The sequence below is a fragment of the Catharus ustulatus genome, chromosome 8 (genome assembly GCF_009819885.2).
Source record: "Catharus ustulatus isolate bCatUst1 chromosome 8, bCatUst1.pri.v2, whole genome shotgun sequence".
Classification (NCBI taxonomy): Eukaryota; Metazoa; Chordata; class Aves; order Passeriformes; family Turdidae; genus Catharus; species Catharus ustulatus.
In genome coordinates, this window is record NC_046228.1 from 15,563,770 (window position 1) to 15,589,479 (window position 25,710).

At 37.0% G+C, this 25,710-nt stretch overlaps 1 protein-coding gene across 7 annotated transcripts in view; it reads right to left on the minus strand.

The window, feature by feature from the left end:
- The window catches only part of CPEB3 (cytoplasmic polyadenylation element binding protein 3), an 82,215-nt gene that overhangs the window by 19,354 nt on the left and 37,151 nt on the right, over nt 1-25,710 (minus strand). For 5 of the 7 annotated variants that reach the window (XM_033065643.2, XM_033065637.2, XM_033065642.1 and 2 more), the window contains exons 4-7: nt 23,515-23,571; nt 14,230-14,253; nt 9,477-9,644; nt 7,585-7,674 (exon numbers count right to left, since the gene is read on the minus strand). In XM_033065643.2, coding sequence (XP_032921534.1) covers nt 7,585-7,674; nt 9,477-9,644; nt 14,230-14,253; nt 23,515-23,571 — 339 coding nt within the window. The remainder of the gene's footprint in view (nt 1-7,584; nt 7,675-9,476; nt 9,645-14,229; nt 14,254-23,514; nt 23,572-25,710) is intronic. The other 2 variants (XM_033065644.1, XM_033065638.1) reach the window with 1 other exon arrangement.

Below are 25,710 nucleotides of genomic sequence, written 5' to 3' on the forward strand. Positions count from 1 at the left end.
GGTTTTAAAATAAAAATAGTTTTTACTTTAAATTACATGTTTTTCTTAACATTTCTTTTTAGAGAAGAAAGTAAGCAGCACTTATTAGGGCTGCGATACACAAAATATGTGGGACTATTGTCAAGAGCTTCAAAGTAAAGTATTTCAATCAAAAAGAAGACACCCCATGTCATTTGCACAAATGAAGCTAGTAACATATTTTCTGATTTTTGTATGATTGTAACTCTCCTGTGAGCTGTAAAACATTTCTAAAGGCAGAATGCAGAGCTTCAGCACTAAGTTTTGACTTATTTTCTTTTAATCAAGTAATCAGTTTGTCATTGCTGTGGTGCTGCCAATAACTGGTTTAAATGTTCACTCACATGTGGATTGTTTTCAGGTTTTGATTTGTTCACATTTTTTTGTCTTTGTTGACTATAAGAAAAAGATGCAGCTTGAAAAACCCTCCTTAATAACAGAAGAGTTTTTTTCCAAAATTGGATTATGTTGAACAATAAATTCCTCTCAAAACCAAAGAAAACCCAAAACTGCTTCTGGTGAGTGAAAGTATGCATGTCCCTGGGAGATCAGAATAGTATATTAAAAAAAAAAAACCCAAAACCAAAAACCAGACTTCCCAAATCCTCTAAAAAATTGTGTTTGCCTTTGTTAATGAAACTGCCCAGCCTCCACTGGCATACAGCTGACTACTCTTGGTATAATCAGTAGTCAGATACACTGTAGATCCCAAAACCAGGTAGGATTTGCATGGTACCAAGTAGACACAACCTGCCAAGCACAGCACTGAGACAGCTGAGGCAAACACCAGCTCTGAGCTGCTCCAAGCTTCTGAGATCAGAGAGAGGCAGATGCACTGCCTTGGGCAAGGGCACCCACAGCACATTCAGCACCTGAAATACTCACATTTGCCAGTCCCAACCTCTGATTTGAGAGAACACAAGTATAATTAGGGGTATTACCTTTGACAAATTTATGATATAGGTATTCCAATGATCTTGTACCAATTTTAGATTACTATATCAGTGATTCTACCCTTAAAATAATGAAGTGATCCTAGGAAGTGAGTATGTACTTTTATAAATATAAATATATATATATAAATATAATGCCTGAAGGACTTCATGCAGAGAGCACAAGTTTTTAATGCATTAATAATTACAACTGATTGGGGGTGGGAGTAAGGAACTGCTTACTTTTTAGAACACCCTCAGAACAATGAATATTCTGCAGCCCTAGTTCAGAATCTGTCTCTGCACCACCACCTGCAACAATCCCTTCAGCATATTTCAATGACTTGAAAGGATAATTTGGTGCTTCATAAATTATTAGCAAAACAAGATAGCACAAGCTACTACACAGCAAATATTAAGTCCTCAACAGAGCTATTTAAAGGACAGCTTTTATGCTGAAGCCCATAATACTTACAGATCAACTCATGTATTTCCATTTATAAAACAAAAGACAACATTTAATAAAAATAGTATTGGGGAGGGATGAGATGTACAATTCACAGTAAAATCTACTTGGGTTTTAGGAGAGGTTAATGAGACTAAGACAAATATTTAACTCCTTCCATTTGACAAAAGTGGTCTAGCTACCTCTACAAATAAACATGGAAAGCTTTTTATGTACTTAGACATGTTCAAATTATTGAAAAAGGGTCAAATGCTTGCTAAAATTTGTGGTTTCTTCTACAGTAAGCTAGCAATTCTGAAAGAAAGTAGGATCTGTTGAAAGCAACATGAACGCTGGGAGAGAATAATCCTGCAATGCTACTTCAGAATCAGATTTGTTCTGCCTAGGCTTGGATGGTTCAAAAATACTTCAGTATTTTGCCTCACCAGATTCTTGTTTTCCCCTAGAAAAAGGAGTTGCAAATGGCATCGTTTTAGAGACAGAAATTCTCCTACATGAAGCAAGCTCCTTGAATGCTTTTAAATACCTGGCACAGCAGTCTCAAAGACAGACACTTCAAAATCACCATTGTCCCTACACCACCAAGAATCCTTAAACATTTAGGACAAGTCAGGAAACAGTGTTAAGACCTTAAAAAAGGGAGGCTCAAACAAAAGTCACCAAAAACCTCAAAGAAAATTCTCTGCAAAACCAAGCTAAAGGCACATAGCCACAGAGGAGCACATTAGTATGTACTGCATTTTGCCACCACACATTTTGTGACTTGCATTGATTTGGGATTATGCTGCCCTGCTGTGGGAAGACACAGGGACTACAAATTACAGACATGGACTCAGATGTCAGTGGCTAAACCACTGACACTGCACAGGTGTGTTGGAACATACATAAACAACATCTAAAAACCCTCCCAGAATCTCTCTTTGCCATACAATGCAATTCTGGATATGAGATATCAGTTTCCAGTCTAACAAATATGATGGATCTCTGACTTCAGTTTTTTAAACACAAAAATTGGCTCAGCATTTCATGCTGGACTGTGGTGGTATCATGTTTGATCAGTTAAGCCAAAGCAGGCAGTTTTCCAGAATAGACTGTTGTACTTGGACAAACCAGATATCTTCTCATGAATAGAACTAGTGAAATCAGAATTATGACTCCATACTTTCTCCTTGCAACTGTTCACTCTTGTTCCTCTGGCAGAAACTTCAACTGCCACTGCAGTGGCAATGGAATTAACCGTGGAAATGGTCTTGATCCATGAAATCAAGATCAGTCAAAAGACTACAACAACAGTGTTCCCAAACAGTACTTTGGAGATAATCAGAGAGGCTCACACTGTCTGAACCACCAGTTGTTTTTAAATTAAAGCATGACAATAATTTCATGTTTCTTTGTGCAACTTCACTTACACTAATTTGTTTCTCATGAGATCTCCCTCACCCTGGTGTCCCATATGGAGCAGTAGGGACAAATGTGCTTAATTTTATCAGATAACAGGATAACGAACTGAAGAACAGGGAAAACACAAAAGGATCAGACTACTGCATCACACATCTAAATCAACTGCAGAGTCAAAGCATTCCTACCATTCCAAACCCATCCCATCTTCAAGCTCTGCCACGCGTCATTTTCTAACTCTAATTCTCATCTATATTCAAACATCAATGTTTCTAAATGGAAAAAAAGGGTGAAAATTTTTGCATAATTTTTGGCATTTTAAAACACACGGTGCAGTTCTTACTACAAAAATCATGGTTATCAAAAGGAAAAACCAGTAAAGAGTTTTTTAAAAGTTGCTTTAAAGCTAGCAATCTGTTGAAGAAAAAAACAACTGAAAAAATGTTTTTGAAACAGTTAGCACCATCTGTTTAATAAAAAAAAGAAAAAAAATTACTGTAGTTAGCATAAGCATTGCTTAACTCAGCACACCAGCAAATAAGTGAAAAACCCCATAAACTTCTATTTAAATAAAACATGAATTATCTGGATTTTGCCAGAGATAAATAGACTGTGACACAGTAATGTGCAACTACTTTTGACAGCATCCTTTAATACATATTTCTTTATTTCTCAGTGTCTCACAGGTACTCAAAAGATACTTAACCACAAACCACATTTAATTCCCAAACTCTGGGGTGAAAGCCAAGTAAACACATTAGGAACTGGGCATCTGCTTACCCAAGACCAACACATGGCATTTATAATTTTGCCAGTTCGGTTAGTAACATACCCAAACAGATGCCAAGGATGTAATCCAAAGACTTCTCAGGCAACAGGAAGGAATTAGCCTTATTCAGAGGCAAAGCATTAAAAACCACCTCATGCATGACACAAACATGAAAACATGGTGCTAAGCTTTACAATGCACGGGAGGGGTAAAAAGAAATGTTAAGGCAACAATGCAGATGTTCAGAATAGAAATAGGAGCCTCTTGCACACATTGTCAGCTGTTGGCAGTTTCTCTTGCCCAAGTGCACAATATTCATTTTCAGTGACAAGAGTGTCCCTGTTCTCTTGGCAACCTAAATATGGAACCCACTGGCAACCAAAGTAAGGTAAGGTAAGGTGTGTTTGATCTACAGAATGATTTTGGGTTTGTTGTTATGATGTCCAAAACTGAAATGCTGACAAAGCCAGACTGCTTTTCACACCTGATCAGTGTATTCAGTGATGCCAAGCAAGATTCAATAGGGTAACAAACCCCTAGAATATCTGGGAAAACAGGAAAACTTGGATAATACAGATAGCAATGATGTGCTTGAGAAATATGCTGCAGATTCATCTGTGTTGCTGTGCAATCCCCCAAGGTCCAAAATGGCACTGCTGACCCCACACAAGGATAAGCCTGGTGTTGCTCATCATGCTGGAGATCCCAGCTCAGCATCATTTCACACACATTTATATCCAGCAGGACCACCACTAAATCTGAGCAAATGTGTCTAAGCAGACCTGTGGTGACACCATCCTGCTCTAGATGCCAAATCCAGGAAAACCTTCTTTGTTCAAGCTCAGTGCTGCAGGAATGTTTCTGGACCCCAACTGGTCCCAATGATAGTTTACAATGATGGCCACTGCAGCTGAGCTAATCAACCCCACCAACTAATAAATTAGCTAATAAGGCTTGCTGGAACTATCTGCACATCTATGGCCCAACTGGCTCACTAAACTAACCAGATAAAGCCCTCGGGAGGGCTGCTGGAGGTCACTAGACTGTAAGCAACATTTTAATCTTTCAGATTTCACGCCTGATCAGATTAGCCATGGCTAATGGTTTCTGCAGCCCTCTCTTCCTAGCCCTAAAATCAACAGAGGGCTCCTAATACAGGGCGACTACAGGGAGTTCATGTACTGCACCAGCATAGCAAACATTCCAAAATTCAATAAATTATACCAACAAGCAGATTCTGGAAATCTGTAATGATTCATTCAGGACTGGAAGGGATGTTGCATCACCTGGATGTAACTGAATACAGAAAACCATGATGTGAAGCAGCTCCTGCATAAAACTTCACTGACTGTGCTGACCCATGGCATCACCTACTGATGTTGTCTGCCCCAAACCTCTCAGTGAGCACTCATCAAAGCAAACAGACAAAAATCCTGAACCTTGCTGAAAGACCAGACACTGTCCAGTGCTCTGACCCTCCAGTAATGGAAAAGGCCATCCATCAAAAGGACACTGAAGTCCTCCTGGAGGTGATGACATATGTTCAGAAAGAGCAGGGCTCAATTTTACTGCCTCTGGGGCACATTCAAGGAGGTGGGAGAAGCCTTGAAGGTCAGGCTTTATCCATGTGTGAATAGCCTCTGCATCATCCCCACTCCATTCCAACTATTCATTTTTCTTGTTTTCTTTCAAGATTGCTAGCATACAAATCCCAGCCCATTCTCTCCTCTATAATTTCATTTGTCCTTTGTTTTTCTGGACATGTTTTCCATTTGAAAGACTCATATTCAAAATGTCAGAGAATTTACAGACTAGCAATGCAACACAGACGACATCTAGAAAAGTGAAGGGAAAAAACATTTGAATTAATGAGTATCTGACAGTTGAATAAGTCTCACTGAATTTTGCACCAAGCATAATTTCAAATATCTCTTTTTGTGTTTTTAAAGGAAATGTCCAGTAATGCACCAAAACAGCTTAAAATAAAGAAGTAAAATAAACAAACATAAAAACCCAAAACCAAAGCCCACCAACTTAAATTTTAGGTCTAAAAGAACTTCTGATCAAAACCAGAATTGGAGAATTTTCATTGTGGTACTTCTGAAAATGATTCTGTAATAACTTTGAAAAGTAAGTACTCGTTATTGAAAAAAAAAAAAAAAAAGGTTGTGAAAAAATTAGAAGATGCTCAAAATTTACCCTTTGACTCCTGGAAATAATATTCTGTCTTCTGTGTAGGTGCTGTCTGTACAGGATCATAGTAAATCAGGTACATCTGACCTATGGAGCTCACCATGACTGTAAGTGAATGTCAGGGCCCGGCATGCAGGATGTCTGATGCTGCAGCCCTGACTGATAACTAAGAAGTCAGATATAAATAAATCTGGAACAGTTGGGATTGACTGTTGTTTAGCACTTTCAGACAGACGTTCAGGGCAACTGGCAGGGGCTTTGAAAGCTGTTTCCTATATTAGAATCATGACAAAAATAGAAGTGAGGCTGCATTCCCTTGTCTTCTGCTAAAATAGATCTTACTCAAAAACATTTTACAAGTTGGTCAAGGCATAAGTATCAGACAGAGACAAAATCAAAACTGGAAGTCCCGTGTTAATTCAACAAATAGTTTCTTATTGAATTAATAAGATGAAAAAACATAAAAAAGAAAAACAAGTAGAGAATACTAAGAGATAATAAGTATAAGGAGAACCTGGCTCTTCTACTCTTTTTTTAAACAAAACTTTTACGTGAAGGCACAATTAGAAGTCACTAGCCAGAAAACCCCAAAGATCTTTAAAAATAACATAAAAAGGGAAAAGCATGTATTTCACCAACTGTCCTTAAAATATTGCAGGGGAGTCGAGGTTTGGGGTGGTTTTTTGCTGTTTTGGGGGCTTTTTTATTTGTTTTTAAATTCAAGAACAGATGTTGCATAACTGCTGACAGCAAGGCTGAGTGGTGAGAATGGAACAGGAAAGAGGAAGCATGTATGGGTTTCTCTTCTGATTTTTAAGCATCACAAATACTGTTCACAGGTCAAGTATTTGTCATAGTGTTATCTCGCCTCCAGCAATTAAGCTTCCAGATAAATTAAGTTGGCTTTTGTGTGTTTTCACAGTCAAAATATATCTATCAAAATATCGCAGGATTAGCTAGTTCACTGACTGAACAGCCCATTGTTCTGCCAAAATAATCAGTGGCCTTAATGAGCAATTAAGAGTTTCCAGGGTCAACGAGAAATGGAAGTCTTTGCATATAAACCAGAAATTTTGTGTACAAGTTCCTGCTACTGTTTCAGATCATGAGTGAACTCAGCAGCGACATGCAAGAGGCACATGTGGGAGAGAGTAGAATGTTTTGTACAAAATCAGAGACAGCAGGGTACAGTAAGAGCAGTCTGATTTAGCCAAGTAACCCTCCCCAGTAGATTTCCCATAAACTGCTCTTTCTCACCCCAAACAGGTCTGCATAACATTGTGCTACCGTGGGAGGATGTCCCACCTGCCCACACTCTGGCCCATGCCCTGTGCCCGCTCTGTGCCCCACTGCAAGGCAGCCCTGCTGTGGAGCTCGTGGCTCTGTGCAGGATCACAGCCCCTGGGTCACAGCACACGCTGGAGCCCTGGGCACCCTGCCCAGTGACCCAATCCAGGTGACCCCCAGCTCTTACTCCCATGGGTTTTGCAATGTGCAAACCACAACAGAATCAATTAGGGAATGTTTGCAACTTGCATCTACCTGTTGGTACAAATTAAGGCATAATTCAAGGGTTCAAGGTGTGCTGAAGAAGTACACACACAGAGGAGCACATTTCAATAACCAAATTGTGAACAACTTTTTTTTAAACTTTTTTCCCATCATGACAATGGCGGAAAATATGCTTGATGAAAGACAGAAAATTCATCATAAAGAGTCAAAACTTTGCTTTATAGTGGATTACCACATGGCAGATGTAATTCCCTTTTACCAGAACAGCCTTCTTAAGTGTATTTTAAACTAATTACCTTTAGGTGGAAAATATGACTTGCTTTCAGCTTTGTGAGGCCAGTCCACCACAAGAGGTCCAAACCTACGAAAACTGGCAGTGATCTCATCTACAAAAAAAACCACAAATGAAGCACCTTAGAAAGAACGTAAAAACTGACAGTGGCAAAGTTAAAAGGTCTTATTTTAAAAAAACAACAAAACAACAACAGTGAAAACTGCAATAATGTCCATAGAGGATGCCTAAATATTCTTTCATCTCTGTGCTTTATATGGCTGCTTAAAAAAGTGATATTACATTCCAGCAGTGGAAATCTGCAGCAGGATTAAATGCAAACATGATCTATCAGAAGTGAATATGCTTCAGCTGCGGTCTACTTCTAATTATAGCCACAAAGCAGGGTCAGATGCAGCCACATGGGACTGACAGAGGAGCTCCATGTCAGCACGGCTGCTCCTTGCAGCCTGCCCTAGAAAGAGGCTGCAGCAGGTCATGCCACTGTGGGCATTTCACCTTCCTCAGGCCCCTCAGGAAATCTGCTTTGAATTACCAAATTTTTTATTCACTTTTAAGCATCAATTTGGAACCATCATGTAACCACATCATGAGCTATCCTACAGGACAGTTTTGTTTTACATGGAAATCCTTCAGAAAAAAAGTATTTAAAATTGTTTTTGAAAAAATCTTATTTTCTCAATACATTTTCACATGTACTTTAAAGAAAGAATTAGTTTAAAATTGTGTCTAATGTGATGTTAGGTAGATCAGAGTAAGAAGCCATCAGGAGAAAGGCAGTGGGGTTTTCCAGGTTCTGGATTGCTGACACTGAGATGTGTCCAATTTCTCTGACCCCATGAATTGTATGCCAGATTTTTCAAGCATCTGGAGACAGAACACACACCTGTGTACCTGAAGAGCTGAAGGAGAAAGGGTTACTGAATGAGACCTTACAGCAAAGAGAGTGACAGCTCCAGGTCACCATGTTACTTCCTCACAGGACAGGGTATGTATTTTTGATTCTGAGTGACCCAGCAATGTTCACATCAGTTGTCCCTGCTGGGCTGTTGCTTCTCACAGCTGCAAATCCAGATTACCCACCAGACCCTGTACAGCCCTGCAACTCTTGGTGTGACATAGGAACTGTATTTGAGGTCTCTGAAAACATGGACTGGCAACTCATACTATTTTTTCATTAAAACTGTACACAGTTTAGGCTTCAGATTAGCAGATCTCTCTCTTTTAATTATAAGCCATCCTCAAATTCCCTGTGTATGCCCATTGAAGCTAGACAGGGGTGGATTCCAGCTATATTCCAGCTATGAAAAATACACCAAAAACTGTCATGATTTTAGTTCAGGAGTAAGGGTTTGTGGGGGCACACACAAGTACAGCAGGTAACGATTGAGAAAAACTCTGACCATCCTTCTGACCATCCTTCCTAAGCAGGTTATTCCTTTGTAACCACATTATTACCATATATTTATCATCTGCATACATGCTGGGTATAAGAGCTGATTATTTAAAGCCCATGGTATTTTGGTAAGGTCTGCATTAAGAAAGTCCTTAAAATCAACCACATCCAAGAATAGGGAAAGACTATGGAGGAGAGCCAGTACCCACTAAGTTCCCTTTTTCAGCTTTCCCACTTGACAGTTGTGGGAAGACATGCAGATCAGACCTGCTATGCAGCCACTTCTGCCTCCATCTCTTCTGATCAGCAGTTCACAAGAACACAAAGTAAATTCTCAAGTGTTTCAGGGGGTAGTGTGTGTTTGTTCTAAGTAACATCACAATCACTACAAGAGACACAACTGGGTAAATCCTTCTGCTTCTATGAAAATCTGATCTTTTTAATAGTAATTATCTGAAAGCCAATTCCCACATTTCAGCAATGCAAGTGATTTACAGTACCTTCATCAATGTCAGGAGGAAGACCTCCAACAAAGACCTTTCTAGAATAGCGTTCCACTCTTTCCCCATTCTGGCAGCGCGTGGGAGAGCTGAGACCCGAGGACAGCGACTGATCACCATGGCTGTCGTCTAGGAAGCCATCTTCAAAAGGAAACAGTGAAGACCGACCTGCAACAGATTTTGTAGGATCTATAGTTAACACTGTTTCCTGGAGAATTAAGTACTTCAGGAAAAAGCTTTTACTGTTTTACTTTTTAACAGAACTTGCATTAAATGACCCAGCTAGGTGGTCCAGTTGTCCAATTCATGTTCATTTGTATTGTTTCTATTTTTCCAAGAGTGTATTGTCCTTGCAAGACAATAAACCTAATTTAGCTTCAAAACAAACCCTTGTAAATGGACAGAAATTAAAAACAAGTTATCTGATGAGATTATGTGTCATAGCTAGAAACATAACCTTTGCAAGATTTACATTTCAAACCAATTCTTAGAGATTTACACCTTCCATAACATATCCTGAAGGAATCATCTCAAGATCCCTCAAGCCACTGCACTGCAGAGCAGGACAGTCCTTTGAGTGCTGTATAACAAGAGCTGACAAGAAGGGCTGCAGCACTTCCACCTCCACAGAACACAGGCTCATGCTGAGTGGGAGGGCAAACAGCAAAATAAACATGGAAAGCTTTGGACTGTAGATGTTAAACACAAAGTGAAGAAACTTAGTGAACAAGAAAAAAAATCTTGTTAAATAAACCACAAAGAACTTGCACTTGCTAGCTAGAACAGCCTGTCAGCCTGTTTGCTACTCAGAGTTAAAAAATCCTTTCAGTAATGAATGAGGAAAATCAACACAAATGACTGCTATTCAGTTTGTTAATGAAAAGTAAAGAATTTGTTTGTAACCATCTGATGCAATTAACTCGTTGCTATACTAACAAAGTATACACACATTATCTTAAGAACAGATTTATTAACAAGGAAGATTAAAAAATATTCAAGGACTGTACATAATCAACACTGGCCAGCTTTGGAATTTAACAATTCCCTATACCTGAGCTGAAAAATAAGTCCTGCAATACAGAGAGATATATAAATAAGAACCACACCTCAGCTCTGAAAAGATTACTTGTCCCCTCATACTATGGAGGATTGCTCCCAGGGATGGAATTATAATTAATTGACACAAACAGTTAACAGGGGGGTTAATTACAGATAGAAACGCATTTATACTTTTGTAAGTGCACATAATTAAATTCAAAATAATGGATCACATGAAACGGACATAGCAAGACCTAAGGGCTAATACCATACTGGTGTTAACAGCACAGGGAAGCAAAGGAAATAAAAACAGGCAAGAACAGAAATCAAGACAAAGGGGCAGCAGTCAGAAAAACATATATACTGAAAATAATTGTCTCCAGTAGCAAAGGACAGATTAGAAAAAGAAGCAGTAATCCTGTATATGAAAGATGAGCTAATGAAGTCAGGAAAGATGTTCTCAGGAAAGATGTTCTCACTGCCACACAAGACCAGCCTGATTTTTTTTTTTTTTTACAAACATCAGGCATCAGAAAAGTGTTGATTAAAAAGAATATATTGAATGTTAAATACTGACAGATCACAGACACAAAAATCCACTGAAGCAAAAATCCTACCATGCATTTACACATCAATATAAAATACAGGGTAAATACCACAATCAGAAGGATGTACAGATGCTACCTTTCAAAGTAGAATTTTGTTGTCAGAAATGGTGGCTTTAGAGCATAAAACAGACTTTTGATGATTATGCCATTAATGGACAAACAGGTCATGCATGTGTAAGAACACATGCATTTCAACATAAGAGGGAACATTTGCATGAGCGAAAAAAATAATTAAGAACACTAAAACTGTGTAAAAATATCAAATCAGAGCAATCATTGAAAAGCAGGAAATCTGAAAATATCTCAGAGATTGACATTACTCAAGAGAAAAATCATATTTTAATTCCTGCTCATCAACCTACCTTCTTGTAAAAAAGTAACCAATCAACAAACATGAGCCATTAGTGGACGATGACATATCAAATTAATAACAAGGTGTTCAACTAAAGTACAGGTCTGCAGAGGAAACTGAATTCTGAAGGAAATCATAAAAATTCACAGCAAAGCAAGATACCAGCTTTAAGCACCATGCCAGATGTTTGGCAGTGTACACCTTAAATAAATGCAAATTATGGTAAGTTTATAGCTAAGTCAGGTACAGAGCTAAATGCAAGAAGAATACATTTAAAATCATGGAAAGCATACAGACAAGGGAATAGGGAATGACTGTTCATGGTCTTCTCCAGTAAGGGAAAAATAAACTTCATTGAACACAATCAGCACATGCCAAGGCTGGAAGCAAGGCAAACTTTGGAAACCCTTGCTACAGACTTTTTGGGATGTTGAAGTATTTATGTAGGTTTAGAAAAGCGAAGGAGTAAGAACAGGAGAAAAATGCAATCTAACGCAATAAATATAAAAAATCACCTCAAGAGACCCCCTGGGGCAAATTTCTGGGAGAACATTACGGGAAAGCATCACTAAATGCACTTTTTTTGTACCATACTCCTGTACCCCTCTCTGGGCATCTGAGTTGTCAGTGTAGCAAAATACTTTGGGCTGATTTCCCACAGCAGTGGTTACATCTGTACCTGAAAAACTAGTTGTAAAAGTCAAAAAACAAGGTACCAAGAATATGACTCAACAGCTCTAAACATGATACCTACAAAGAAATGCTCATCTCTTTTCTCAAAGGAAACAGAGAATCAAGTAGAGAACTGCAAGTTTATGGCAAACCTCAAGAAATCTCTGACAAAACCTCTTCTCAATGAAGATGCTCAGTCACAGTGACAGAATCAAACACTAATTAAAATATCCAAGTATAACAAACATAAAATGAGTCCTTGCACAGACTTTCCTATGGTTACTCTGCATATTATCCCAATAAAAATGGGAAAAGCAATAATAGAGAGGGATATATCAGACTATTTCATAACCAACACATTTTTAACAGACTGTTGTAGAATTTCACACTTAAGAAAGCTCAAAACCAATGTTAAAAAGTCAAGGTAATGATAAAGTATGAACATCACAGACTGTAATACGAATGAGGCAAGTAAAAATCCCTAACATTAATGACAAGACACACACACACAAATCTACTTATAGTCTGCATTTCACAGAGGAAACAAGTCTTGTGGAATGAAACATGTTTCTTGGTAGCGAGAAAAGAAATCTGAAAAGCCAGCACATTCAGAACTTGTTTGCCCTGTTTTGTCTTTACTAAAATTTGTATAAAACAGTCTGAATTACATTCATCACAATTACTTCTGCATTATTGCATTTTGCTTCTACAACTAAATATGAGTTGCAAGTAATTTATAGTATCCTACAGATTCCTACCTCATTTCCTACTTTGGTGCCATTTGATCAATCTGGAAACATCTGCCACAATCTTAAAATAAAATTAAACAGTGTTTATGTGCACAGAGAGTATACCTTACTGTATACTCCACATACTTCCCAATTTGTTTCAGTACCATGAAAGCACTGAAAAAGTCTTAGAATCCTTTCAACATCTGTTAACAGTAGCCTGAACTCTGCAGGTGGGGAAAAATAGGAAGGTTAAGTTTTGAGAAAAATTTGAATCTTTCATTTCAGATTTAGCTATCAAATAAATACTAAAATGAGTCAGCTTGGTACAAATTCAGAGCAAATTCTTTATTACAAACAGTGTTAGTATGGCCTGTACAGCTTGCCACCTCAATCCATACAAATGACAAGACCTTAGACGCTATTGGTCTGTGCAAGGAAATATCTGTCTCTAAGGTTCTTCACAAACGGGATGCCAATTCTACATTTGGAAAAGAAGGCAATGTCACCTGCATAGTTGGCAAAGAACTTCATGGAAAGGAAGATAAAATTAAGTTTAATGCTAAAGTACCCTGTGCAGATGGCATTGCCTAAATGTAATTCTTAAAAGCTGTTATTTTCTCAACAGTCTGTGTAAGCTACAGCACAAGACATAAATGTGCACAAGCTGCATTGGTGGTTTGCTCAATACAGCTGTAGGCCTTAACTATTGTCCCTGCTCATTAATCTCTCAGAATATTCTAACTCATATGCAGCACTGTACATTTATAAAATATTTTCAGTTTGCTTTTGTTGTAAGGGTTATCTATGACAATCTACTATTAAAATGTGCTCAAATACTGTAACTTTTCAAAATGATTCTCAATATTTGCTGTTCACTTACTAGTATTGGTATCCACATGTTCTACCTGACGTAATTCAAAGTAATTAAGTCTAATATTCAGCAAAAGCTGCTTCACATAAGAAAAAAAGTAATTTTCAAATGTTCAATGCAGCACTTCACATTGCACTTCTACAAAACAAACAAACACCAAACACAAACCCAAACCTGATATTTTTTTGGAACACTATGCATTTCAAGTCAGAAATATGTGTCATGAGAGTCTTTACATTCAGTCATCCTCCAGTTCTCTAGTAATAGCAACACACTTGAAGTTATCAGCTCAGGATCATCACTGCTTTAAGATGCTGTTAAAAGGGAGCTGTTTTGCAAGGGAAAAACATGAGATTGATTTATATGAAGCAACTGATCAACTAAATAATGTTCAAATTGGTAGCATCATCTTATCACAAGAAAACTAAATATTTATTTCTCCCACTATTCAGCAAACAAAACATTTAGTAAATACTTTTACCTCTTCTCCGCCCATAGCTCCTGGCTGCATGTAAACACAGAAGAAAATTGTCGGTACAGCTGTCATTAGATTTAGCTCCAAAAGCAATGAAAATGTAGCTTCTACCTCTTCTATTTTTCCCCTCCCACCATAAAGAAGGAAAAGACATTTAAAAGTGCAAGATGAAATTCAAACAACCCAAGACAAGAAAAAAAGTTGAAGATGATACAGCCAGGGAAGAAAAAAAGAAAAAAAAAAAAAAGAACATACCTGCTGTGCAAGTTTTCTACATAGCAAAGGGCAAAGGTATTAGAAAATCAGGCATATAAGGACAGTATAATAAAATAATAATTTAGGATTATGGTTTTAAGGGGCAATAAACATCATCAACAGTAATCCTAATTAAAAGAACTCATTTGCATTTTATTAAATAATTGTGGAGAATATATTTTCCAATTAAGATTAAATTTAAATAATTAACCATATGTAAATACTAAAATCCTACTAAAACAATATGAAATCAATAGTCAGTACGTTTAGATGAATAAAACTAGATTGACAAAATGCCTTCATAACTACCAGAATTAACTCAGCATTTCAATGAGACATGCATCAATGGCAAATCCACAGTGTTGGACAACTTTAGAACCATATTTCGTGATGTAGTGGCAAATGCAGAAACCAGCATTTTTGATCTGAAATTTTAGAAAAACAGAGCATAATCTGGAAAACACATGCCTTCTACACAGGATCTCTGATCTATCACAAAAGCCATCTATCCTTCCAAGGTAATCAAATGTGGAGGGCTGGGGATCAAGCAGGGTTTTTCAACAGAAGTGAGCTTATGTAAGAGGTAACAGAGCTTTGTTTTGTTTCTTTTTCTCCTCATTATAACATTATCAGTGTTCCTGCTCCTTCCCAACCCCATCTCCTATTTTCAAAACTAACATAGTGCCTTCCAGTCCTGCCCTACACACGCAGGTGTCCCACCAGACCCCTCAGCATTCCCTGGCTACTCTTTTTTGGATTGAGGGCCCCAGGGCTACCCAGAGCAAGGCTCGCCCTCCTTCAGCACAGCACCTCTCTTCCACCCAAGCAGCTTCCTCCTCCAGCCCTGATCAAACACCATACCCCTAACACCTTTTTTCTTCCACTATCAGTGAGGTCACAAAAAGGCAAGTACAGGACTATGTCATTGGAGGGATTAAAAAATTTCAAGGGCTACGATGAACTGTTCTGCAATTTATGGTAAACACGAAGACAGCAGGAGCTGTTAGTGTGAACAGCTACTCAGCCACAGTGAGGTGGTTGGTAAGCCCTGAGAGAGACTCTGCTTCTTGCAATAGTGAGAATTAATACTAGAGTTGGCTTTGCAGCAAGAATAAAATTAGTCATCCTGCTTTCTAGTTATTGTCCTGTTTTATTAGTTATTACATTGGCAAAGAATCATTGACAGATCTCTCGTAGCAAGTTGTTGTCTTGATGAATGCCCATATTCCCAAAAACGCATGTTTCAAGGTACAGTTATGGACACATTCTGAGAGCAATTTATCCAAAAGAGGTTTCTCAGAATGTTACCAATCTAAAAATTAAATAAAGAAGCATTATTTCAGTATGCGTTTCTTCTGAAGTTTATATGCTTAACGTAAAGTTTTAGGCTCTAATCAAGATCAGTACATGATGGCAGAAATCTACTACAGGCTTCTGTAAATTTTAGAATAGCCTATTGCTACTCATGTATTATAACTCTTATATACAAATACTGCACTGCAGAATAATACTTTTATCTATACTTGCATTCACACAAAATCTTTATGCCCATAAAAGTTACTGAAACTCACTTGAGGTATATTTGCCGTAAATTCCAGGGGCAAAATAGTGCAATTCACTTAAACAGGAAGACAGGCAAGTCAGTTTTTGCTGATATAAAAACACTGCATCACATTTAAATACTCAAAGAAGGTGAAGTTTCACCATTGTTGTTTCTATTTTGTATACATATACACACGTAATTTGAAAATGATCTCAGTTTTGAGTAGTATTCATATTTAAATGTTACTTTTTTCCAAGAAGCCTTCAGAATGTCAATGCACACTTTCTGATGTTGCTTTCTCAGGATGTGAAGTTTGAATGTGTCATTTGAAACAAATTAATTTAAAAATACCCATCTTTCACACAAGTCAAAATTCACAGCACAACAGATTAAGTAGCAGGACTAGTTCATCAGGTAAATTTCATAATGCCTCTAGTCCAAGTAAATACTCTAGAAAGTAAATAATTTAGAAATTTTTCTTGAATGAAGACATTTGGGAGAAAATAAGATTACTGCACTATTACAAACAATGAAATTACCAGAGTTATGTACATGAAGTTACATTCTCTCTTTGGCATTTCCAACAGAAGACAAAAAGTAACTGGGAGCGCCTTAAACTGTACCCCCACCAATGCATCTGCTCCCCATGTACTGCTTTTGGTGCCACATGTAAATGTTTTTTTGCACAGAAAACCATCTCCAAAATATTTCTAAATTCTGTACAAATGATTCTTTCCTAGATCATTGCAGTATTAAGGCAAAGCCAGGTGCTTTAAGAAGGGATGAGCCCATTTTCCCATGTAAAAAGTGCACTGATGGACTGTGCAGCTCGCAGCAGGATCATCCCTGCGTTGGTGTTTGTCCATCCTTAGCAACGTTCTGTAACTGGCAGGTACAAAGTTACATAACTGCTGTGTCCCAAATTGCATGGCCTCAAACGCAAAGGAACAACAGATTCCTTTTCACCCGCTGGTAACTCTCCTGAAACTATTAACTCACCTCATCCCAGAAGCTAAGTGTATTTTTATGAACATGAAACTGTATCATGAAGGACAGAACTTTAAGCTTTGAACAGACCAGCAGAATAAACTCTTAAATCTTAAATAAACCTCAAGTCTTGCAATGCAGTCAAGGAAACTCAGTGTTAATGCTGTAATGGAATTCCCCAAAGCAGCTAAGATTGCCCACTGTTGAAATAAATCAAAACTCATTCAAATTAACTGCTCAGATTTTAACTGCATCTCAAGGCAACACAAAACTAATGAAAAATAACTTTTCTGGGATTTTTGGACTGTTTTACTGTAATATGGGACTGAAACTGCACCTTGTATTTGTATCAGATAAGTAGTAGTCCTAGGAAACAATAAAATTATTAATCCATAAAACATTAACTCAAAAGGACTACATCTACATGCTCTCCATGTCATAACTCAAAATGAATTTGACCATGTAATTTCAAATTTAGAAAAGGGCAACAACATTTATTAGTATCACATTTTTATGGAAGACTTAATAGAAAGTATTTTGAGATTTTTAAGAACATTCTTTCTTCACTTCTGGTATTTATCTTGTTCATGCAATTATGTGGCCACAAGATCAAAGATGCACACTTCAAGGAAATCTTAAAGACACATCTTAAATCAATATAAAATATCATTACCTCTATGAAAAAGAGATCAACATTTCCAGACTAGAAATTTCAGAGCTATACTAGCTAAAGGAAAATTTATTTGACAACACTGGGAACCTCCTTGATTTATAAGGTACCAGAATCTTGTTTCTAGCTTGGAACACTCATTTGTATTCTTGAAGCAGTCAGCAGTTCAGAACAATACTTGCTTTAGGACATTATGAGTTATGCAATGATTTTCTAAGATCAGAAAGGAAAATATGTCAAGCATTTGCTTTTGAACAGAGGGTCTCTGAAGTTCTTAGGGATCTGGAAGTTTACAGGTGAATTAAAATACCAGGGAAAATGCATTCATGAACTGAGGGAAGGTGATAGAATCAAGTATAATTATACAACATGTTTTTCCACAACAGAAGGATCATCCAGGAGAACTGCAAAGATGGACACTCATCTACAAGTGGTTCAAAAGGTGATTCTCAACTTCCACTGATGGATGCAATGGATGTGCAGATGGGCACTACAATAATTTGGTCATATGAACCTCTGCAGCCCCTTTTGGCTGATTTTTCCTCCAATAGTAACAATGCAAGTGTGGCAGCAATCTCCCTGCTAACACAGGCTCACATACATACACAACTGAATTCCATCACCAGAAAAACACAATCTACATGTAAGCTGTATGCAGCTAAGTCCCACACACTGGGCCTCAAAGACTTGATCAAACACATGAACTTCATTCAATACCCAAAACCAGCTTAGGTGTCCTTTCCTGAGGAACACAATCAAGCAAGCAACGTGCGAGAGGGAAGGTTCATCTATTTTCATATTTTCACTTTAGTTTAAAAATCTGTTAAAAACTCACGTTTTTAACAGCCAGGCTGCTTTATCTTTTCTAGTATCACATATAATGCTTCCTGGAGTAGCCTGGCAAATCTTAAAATTCAGAGGAAACAGATGGCACTAACCCACAACAGAGCAGATCACAAAGATGAAAGGAAAGCACACTGGTGAGGTTGAGAGGCAGGAAAAGCAGTGGGGGAAACAAACAAACAAACAAGAAGGCATTAAAGAGCTACCAAGTTGGATTAAGAGGAAGACAATTTAAGAAATCTTGCTCTGCTAGAAAAAGCCTTCAGCAGCCACTGATAAGAGATACTGCCTTCAGTAACAGCCAAATTGGATCTCTGAAGTGCAGATGCCAACATAAAATACTGAAAGGCAGAAAGAAGAAAAAGTATGTACATACTATTGCTCCCCTGCTTCCCCCTACACCATTTTTAAATTTTAAATAGGTATAGAAGGGATTCTGAACTATCAGCAAGCCCACCCCACAGCCTCCAAGGCAGCATCAGTACCAACTGCTTGTACAGCTGGTTCTGAAGAACCTGAAGGGTGACGTGCAAAGGGACAGTTCCCACACTCTGGGACTCCTCTGAACCCTGCTGCCTTTGCTATCTCACACTTCAAATCAGTCATTTTTCCCCTCCAGTTATATTAACTCCGATCTCTTCCCAACTAAATCAGGTCTAATTTTGCAAACTTTGTAAGTTCACTCAGTGTTTTTTATTCCTTTCTATTCTATACATGCTATTAAGATGGTGACACATTAGTAACCCAACCTGGCAACTGTGCTAAAGAGCTCAGTATTTCCTATAGGCAAGAAATAAACTATTAGATGAGATTGATGCCTCCTGGAATTTAGTCACACATTTGCCCAGAATATTATCACTACAAAAAGTAAGCTTTTATTAGCTCTTAAACTGCCAGCCCAAGATCTTGTAAGACATAAGTAATTCAACAAGCTCGCTATTTGGAGCGGTATATTTCAAGGTAAAACAGTAGCATTGGCAAAACTTTTCAATTATAAAATGCTACTTCAGCAACTTTTCTATCTAAACACTACATGTGTCTGAAAACAACACTGGGAAGAGCCAAGTAGCTCTTAAGGAGACAAGGCAATCTTAAAAACAGCAGAAACATGAAAATAAAAAATGAAATAGTTTTGTTGTCATTACATTTCCTGTCACGGTACGACAACTTCCCCACTTAAGTGGGATTAATAAACCAAAACCTCAACACAGATATCTTAAAATCCTTTCCTTAATGTCTTTTTCAAATTATTTTAGTCTGAATAAATAGAACTAACTTACACTAATGAAAAGACAGTCAGATGGAGAGCAAATAGTACCAGACCTCACAGATGACACATTTTTGTATAAGACAAGAATGAACAGTGGAAGCAGATGGAACATTTGCAGCCCAACAGGACTGCAAAGTCTGTGTAGAGAAGAGCCTTACAAAAAACAAAATTCCAGCATTTCACAAAGGGGTTCTCATTTGTTGATTTAACTACCTTTAGACTGCATTTATTTTACAGAAGATTGTTTGGGACCCCAGCACAACATTTCAGTGCTTAGTTATAGAGATCACACATCCTCATTTATTCCCATCTCCATTTTCCACCTGCCACACTTCTCTCCCACTGAAGTTATCATGGCTTTCTGGAGTTCCCAAGAAGCCCCAAAGACAGCTCACTACCTACCATGTAGGTGACCATGTATTCTTGCTGATCACTCAATCCCAGCTACTCAGCTAATCAGAATGAAGCATATATATATTCAAGAAAAGCAATGGCTGCAGAAATGTATGGCTACAAATAGCACTGAATATTAGCAAGAGAAAGGACGGAGGACACCTTTGAGTTAAATTTATGTCACATTTCCCCTACAAATTGCAGTATCAAATATTTTAATAAGGTGCTGTAGTTGAAAGTTTATAAAAATTCTTGTACTGCTCAGTTCAGTATGAATCATACTACTGAAATTACTTTATGGCACTAATTGATTAAAAATTCTATTTCAATTAAAGGAACTTCATTTAGATTTAGTACAGACAAAAGCTATACCATTTCACCTTCAAAAATGCTTCCCATCTAATATTTGCATCTTTCTTTTGTTTAGATGCTCTTTAGGATTATCCTGAGACCTCTCTGAATATTTGAACATCGCATTCCACGACAGAAGCCTAATTCTGAACTTCAAGAGCATTTATAATATAAACATGTTTATACATGTGCAACTCAGTATGTACCCAAGCATAATGACACTAATGACAAAGAGATTCATAATAATTATGCATTTAAAAGTAGTATCTTTTACCCCATGAATGTCATTATTCCAGAACTAGGTGTTTTGAGATGGTGATGACTTAGCCTTGCAAAATGATGAACAGAATGGTGGTAGCATGCTCCTGTTGTGCTGCCAACTAAGCAACACCTTCCCTCAAACCAAACAATGCCCTCTAACATTTACAGACAGCAGCTCAAGACAGGCAGGCAGGAAAATCCCCAGTTTCAAAAGGCTGTAATGAATAAACAGGAATAAGAGCTGAAGTACAGTTGAAAGTGCTGCCACAGAGGATGAGAAGGAACCAGAGACAAACATCCCCCAGAAAACTTCCCCTCTCCCTACAGCATGTGAAGTTTTGCATTGCTGTTGGCATGAGCATATGTTGTCTTCCAACTTCAAAAGATTGCCTACATTGTCAGTGTGAAATTGAGCTTTGAGTAATAAATCTTAAAGATTATTACTATGCCTTCACAGGAAAAGAGAAAAATTGCTTATGAAGCAATGACTTTAAATAGAATGTGAAGGTTGGATTGCAGACTCAGCAGAGAGTATTTGGTTTCACAGAAATTAAACACAGATATGACAAGTTTTATGATTAAAACACATTACATAAGTTCTCAAAATTATTCCAAAAAATAATGTGATGAATAAAAATTCCCAGAAGATACTTCAACTTATTTTATTTTTTTAACCCAAATCTCTGCTATTCTATCACAGGAAAGAGTATTTCTTCTTGAACTAATTTTCCTTGGTATATTTCCCCATGACAGGGAAAAGGTAATGAATGACATGAGAATGGCCTAGTTCTAAATTTTTCAAGTTTAGTTGCGTACAAAAAAAGATTTCAATCATAGAAAGTAATATTTATGCTTGCGCACTTGGATATTTGCTTTTATTCTTAGCTCTTCAAAGATTTAAAAGCAAAACCCAACAGGTTTGCTGTACACAGTACAATAATTCTAGCTTAGGGCTCTCATTGATGGTCAAAATGATGTGGCCTTACCTAGCAAAGAAAGGAAGGGAGAAGAGCAGCAGAAGATGAAAAATATATGGAAACTTATTCAGACTTTGGATTTGTGCTTAATTTAATTTTGCATAAATTTCATATTTATGATTCCAGCCTTATTTAAGTCTTTAAACAGGTAATATTTAAAAAAACCCATAATGTTTTAAATAGTGCAAATGCATAAATATATATAGTTTTGGTCCCTCAGTTAGCTATGCTGAGATTTTTAACCATGTATCGGGACCATAACTACAAAAGATGATAGTTTATTTTTTATAAACTATTAGAGTATATAGCTGCTGTAAAAATTCCAGAGAAATCAGACAGAAAAAGGGTTTTTTTCATTATTTTAATCCAAAAGAAATCAGAATAAAACACATCATTCATTTAAAAGTAAATTGTCCCAAAACAGTATAACGTTTTGTTTCAGTTTTTCATTCCCATCTTTCAAAAATCTCTGTTAGACTTTGTAAGAAATACTATTTCATCATAACTGTCAATTTTTAAAGGTAACTCAAAATTCATAGTATCTCAACTTCACAAATATATTTCAATTGCAACTAACTTGTTGAAATGCCACTTTAGAACAACAAATACAGAGATGAGAATTCATGTCAAACACCTGACCACTGTACTGTGTAGACCTTATTTACACAGAGAGGCATGAACAGCTTCCTCTTTGAATAGTCTTTAATTAAACAAAACATTTCTCCAAGTTATTTGATTTCCCATAATTTCATGTGTCAAAAGAAAATGGGGTTTATATGCTATGACAACAACAACTCCTCAAAATATTGCCTCACCATTAAGAGAGTAAAACTAAGAAGAGCACAAGTAAATTCTTACAGGTTTCAAAATCTGGCCTTTAAAGCCAAATGTTAAACACCTTGCATCTTGTCTATTACAAATTTTTGGTTCTACACATCAATAGATGTGCTTGGTACTACACAAAAAGACCATGCAATTTCCAGCTGTACACAGTCTAACTTACATAGACATTGCAAAGGCAAAAAATTTTAGAGACGTTAACAAATAATCCTAACATGTCTAATACAACATTGTAAACAAAAATGGACATTTCGAAACAGTTAACTTTTCTGAGGATTAGACAAATACTCTGCTTTGATTTGCATAGTTCAGCATTATGCTGGTGCTGCCTGTCCCCCACCCTCCCCATCCATTCTGCCAGGTTTTTTGAGTCTGTATGTTCATGACTGGACTTCTAACTTTACGTTTATTTCCTGACACAGAAAAAGCAATAATCTCTCTGAAGTGCAGTTTTCCCTCATTATTTAGATGTCTAAACATTCTCCCAATTCCTGTCTACATAATGGAAACCAACAAAGCAAACACCATCAGTCCATGTAATTGTATGCAAAACTTGTAACAGCTCATCCCAACAAGAAGAAATATGTCTGGAGAGGTATCAGAAATTAAAGTTACAGCTTTAACACACATACACACCCACAGAAGAGGGAACAAGAGAGAGTGTTCTGTAATATTTTCCATAGCAGGCGTTATGAAGCTTCCAGTGAAACACAAAGCCATTACAAAGCTAATATGAAGAAACAGAAGTGACTGATTTATGAAAAACATTTTCAGAGAGTCAACATGAACATCTATGAAAACATTACACATATTTATGTCTGACTGTGCAGCTACAAACACAATAGATGTAAGAAATAATATTCAACATGGCAATATAAATCACCAGACATTAACTACTTACTATTAAGAGCCATAATATTGTCTGTTCCTGGATGATGGAAGTTTATTCCCATACGCCCTGCAATGTAAGCAAAAGCTATTTTCAATGTTTTTATTTCAAAACTGAATTAAATTCATTAATATGAAAAATTTCTAAAGGGAATGAACAATCAGGGTAGCTGAATCCTCCACCTACTGAAGACAACTTCCCAAGAATACACATTTAAAATATTTAACACCACAGTATCTTCAGTATTATGTACTTAAAATACTGAAAATCACAAAATAAACAAGGAAACAATTATTTTAATACACTCCTTTACTTTGCACTAAGAAAGCATTATGCTTACCCTTTCAAAACAAGGCCTCAAGTTCAACCTTGCTGCAGTTATGCCATTTATAGTGGCTTCCAACAACGAATACAGAATCACAAAACTCCATTTAATTGGTAAAAAAATAAATCATTACTTTTCTACTACTATTTTTTATGCTACATGCAGCATCAGAAGATTTCAAGTTAACAGACAGCTGGAGAGAGAGTTCTTACCCTAAGAATGTCCCATCACCCACCATTTGAGATAAGACACTGGTTTGGAAGGAATATTGCTCTCAAGCAGTACATTCATATGTACTTTGAAAAATAGATATTCTTGACCTAAAGGAGACTTAGTCCAGAGAAACCTACTCTTACTGTTAAAGTAAGAAATGAGCCAACAGCAGGAGTGCTGTTCAGATTAGTTTTGGACACTTTCAACTGAGCTGAAGTATGAAACCTTACCCTGAAGACACTTTATCATAGGACTTTTAAAATTAAACCATCCAAGAATATCTGCAAGGTGTGATTTGTAGTAGTCCTTACTGAGAAAATTATATCAAAGGATAATTAAAATAAATTTTTACATTACTATAATTAAGGTAAGTAACTTTATGTATATAATGTAAATCCATTTCACAGGTTTTTCTTATCTCTAGGTGTGTGGCTAAGTTTGGAAGCTAAGGAAGAGGTCACTTTACATTTCTTCACTACATGGAAACTCAAATATGGGTGCTCAGGATCCACTCATTACACTGGAAGACCAATATAATGGTTATGTTCCTGTACTTCTGCAAACTCAAGTTTTAACAAACAAATTCTGGCAAAGCAGATCTAAAGCCAATTGTCTCCAACATTTTTAGTTCCTATTGATACTGAAACTGCTGTGCTGTAATGAATATTCTTTCTGAACAGATGCAGCATGAAGTTTCAATACACTTCTGAAACTAAGTCATAAGCAGGTTAAGAAAAGTAAATAAATCTTTTCTTCACATTGAAGTTTTCTCCTTAAGAAAAAAATGCCACCATAATAAGGCTATGAAGCAAAGAGTACCTCCAGAAAGAAGTGGGGAAAAGAAGATAAACAGAATTTCCATTTTTATTTTCCAACTCCTTGAGCAAAGCTTATTAAAGAGATGTTCTTCATTAACTATATTTCCTAATTACAGACATAATTCTCCTATACACATTTTCACATTAATCTGGCACTGCAGAAACATTAAAGCTGCTATTATTTCATTTAGTATAACCTTTGCTAAAATACTTCAGACACCTCTCCAGATGGACATTCATTCCCTAACAGTGTACTAATGAGTGTGAGGTCACAGGGACTACTTGTAAAGAGAAAAGGTGTCTGTACCAATTTGTACTTTAAAATTAATACTTGAAATAGAAGAAAAAAAAACTACTATGAAAAAAATAAGAGCAAAATTTGAATGCATAATGCTTGGATGGGTCCTTCTCTTTTCCTTTGCTGAAGCTGAAATTTTGCTGTTTGACCAGCCTCAGAAATAGAATCTTATCTGTGACATCTGGGTTTGGTTTTTTCCTCCCTCCAGGCTGTCACTGGACCAGGTGCTGCTTGTGTGACATTTTGTCACCTGCCCTTGGCCTGCTATTTTTAAACAGTTCTTGTCAGCTATCTTTTAAGAGGAGTAGAAAATACAGAGCAGCACAAGCAGGACATGTTCTCCCACTGAGCTAAGCCAGCATGCAGAAAACTGTACATCTTCAGAGGTCCCTCATGCAACTCTACAGAAACAGATCAATGGAATCCTTTCAAAACACACCTGTATTAAAAGCATTCAAAAGAGATTGGCAATATACCAATCATTAGACAAATTCATTATGAACAATTACACAGCCTTTCATATTGGTTATAATGTTTTAATATTTTGTTGCTTG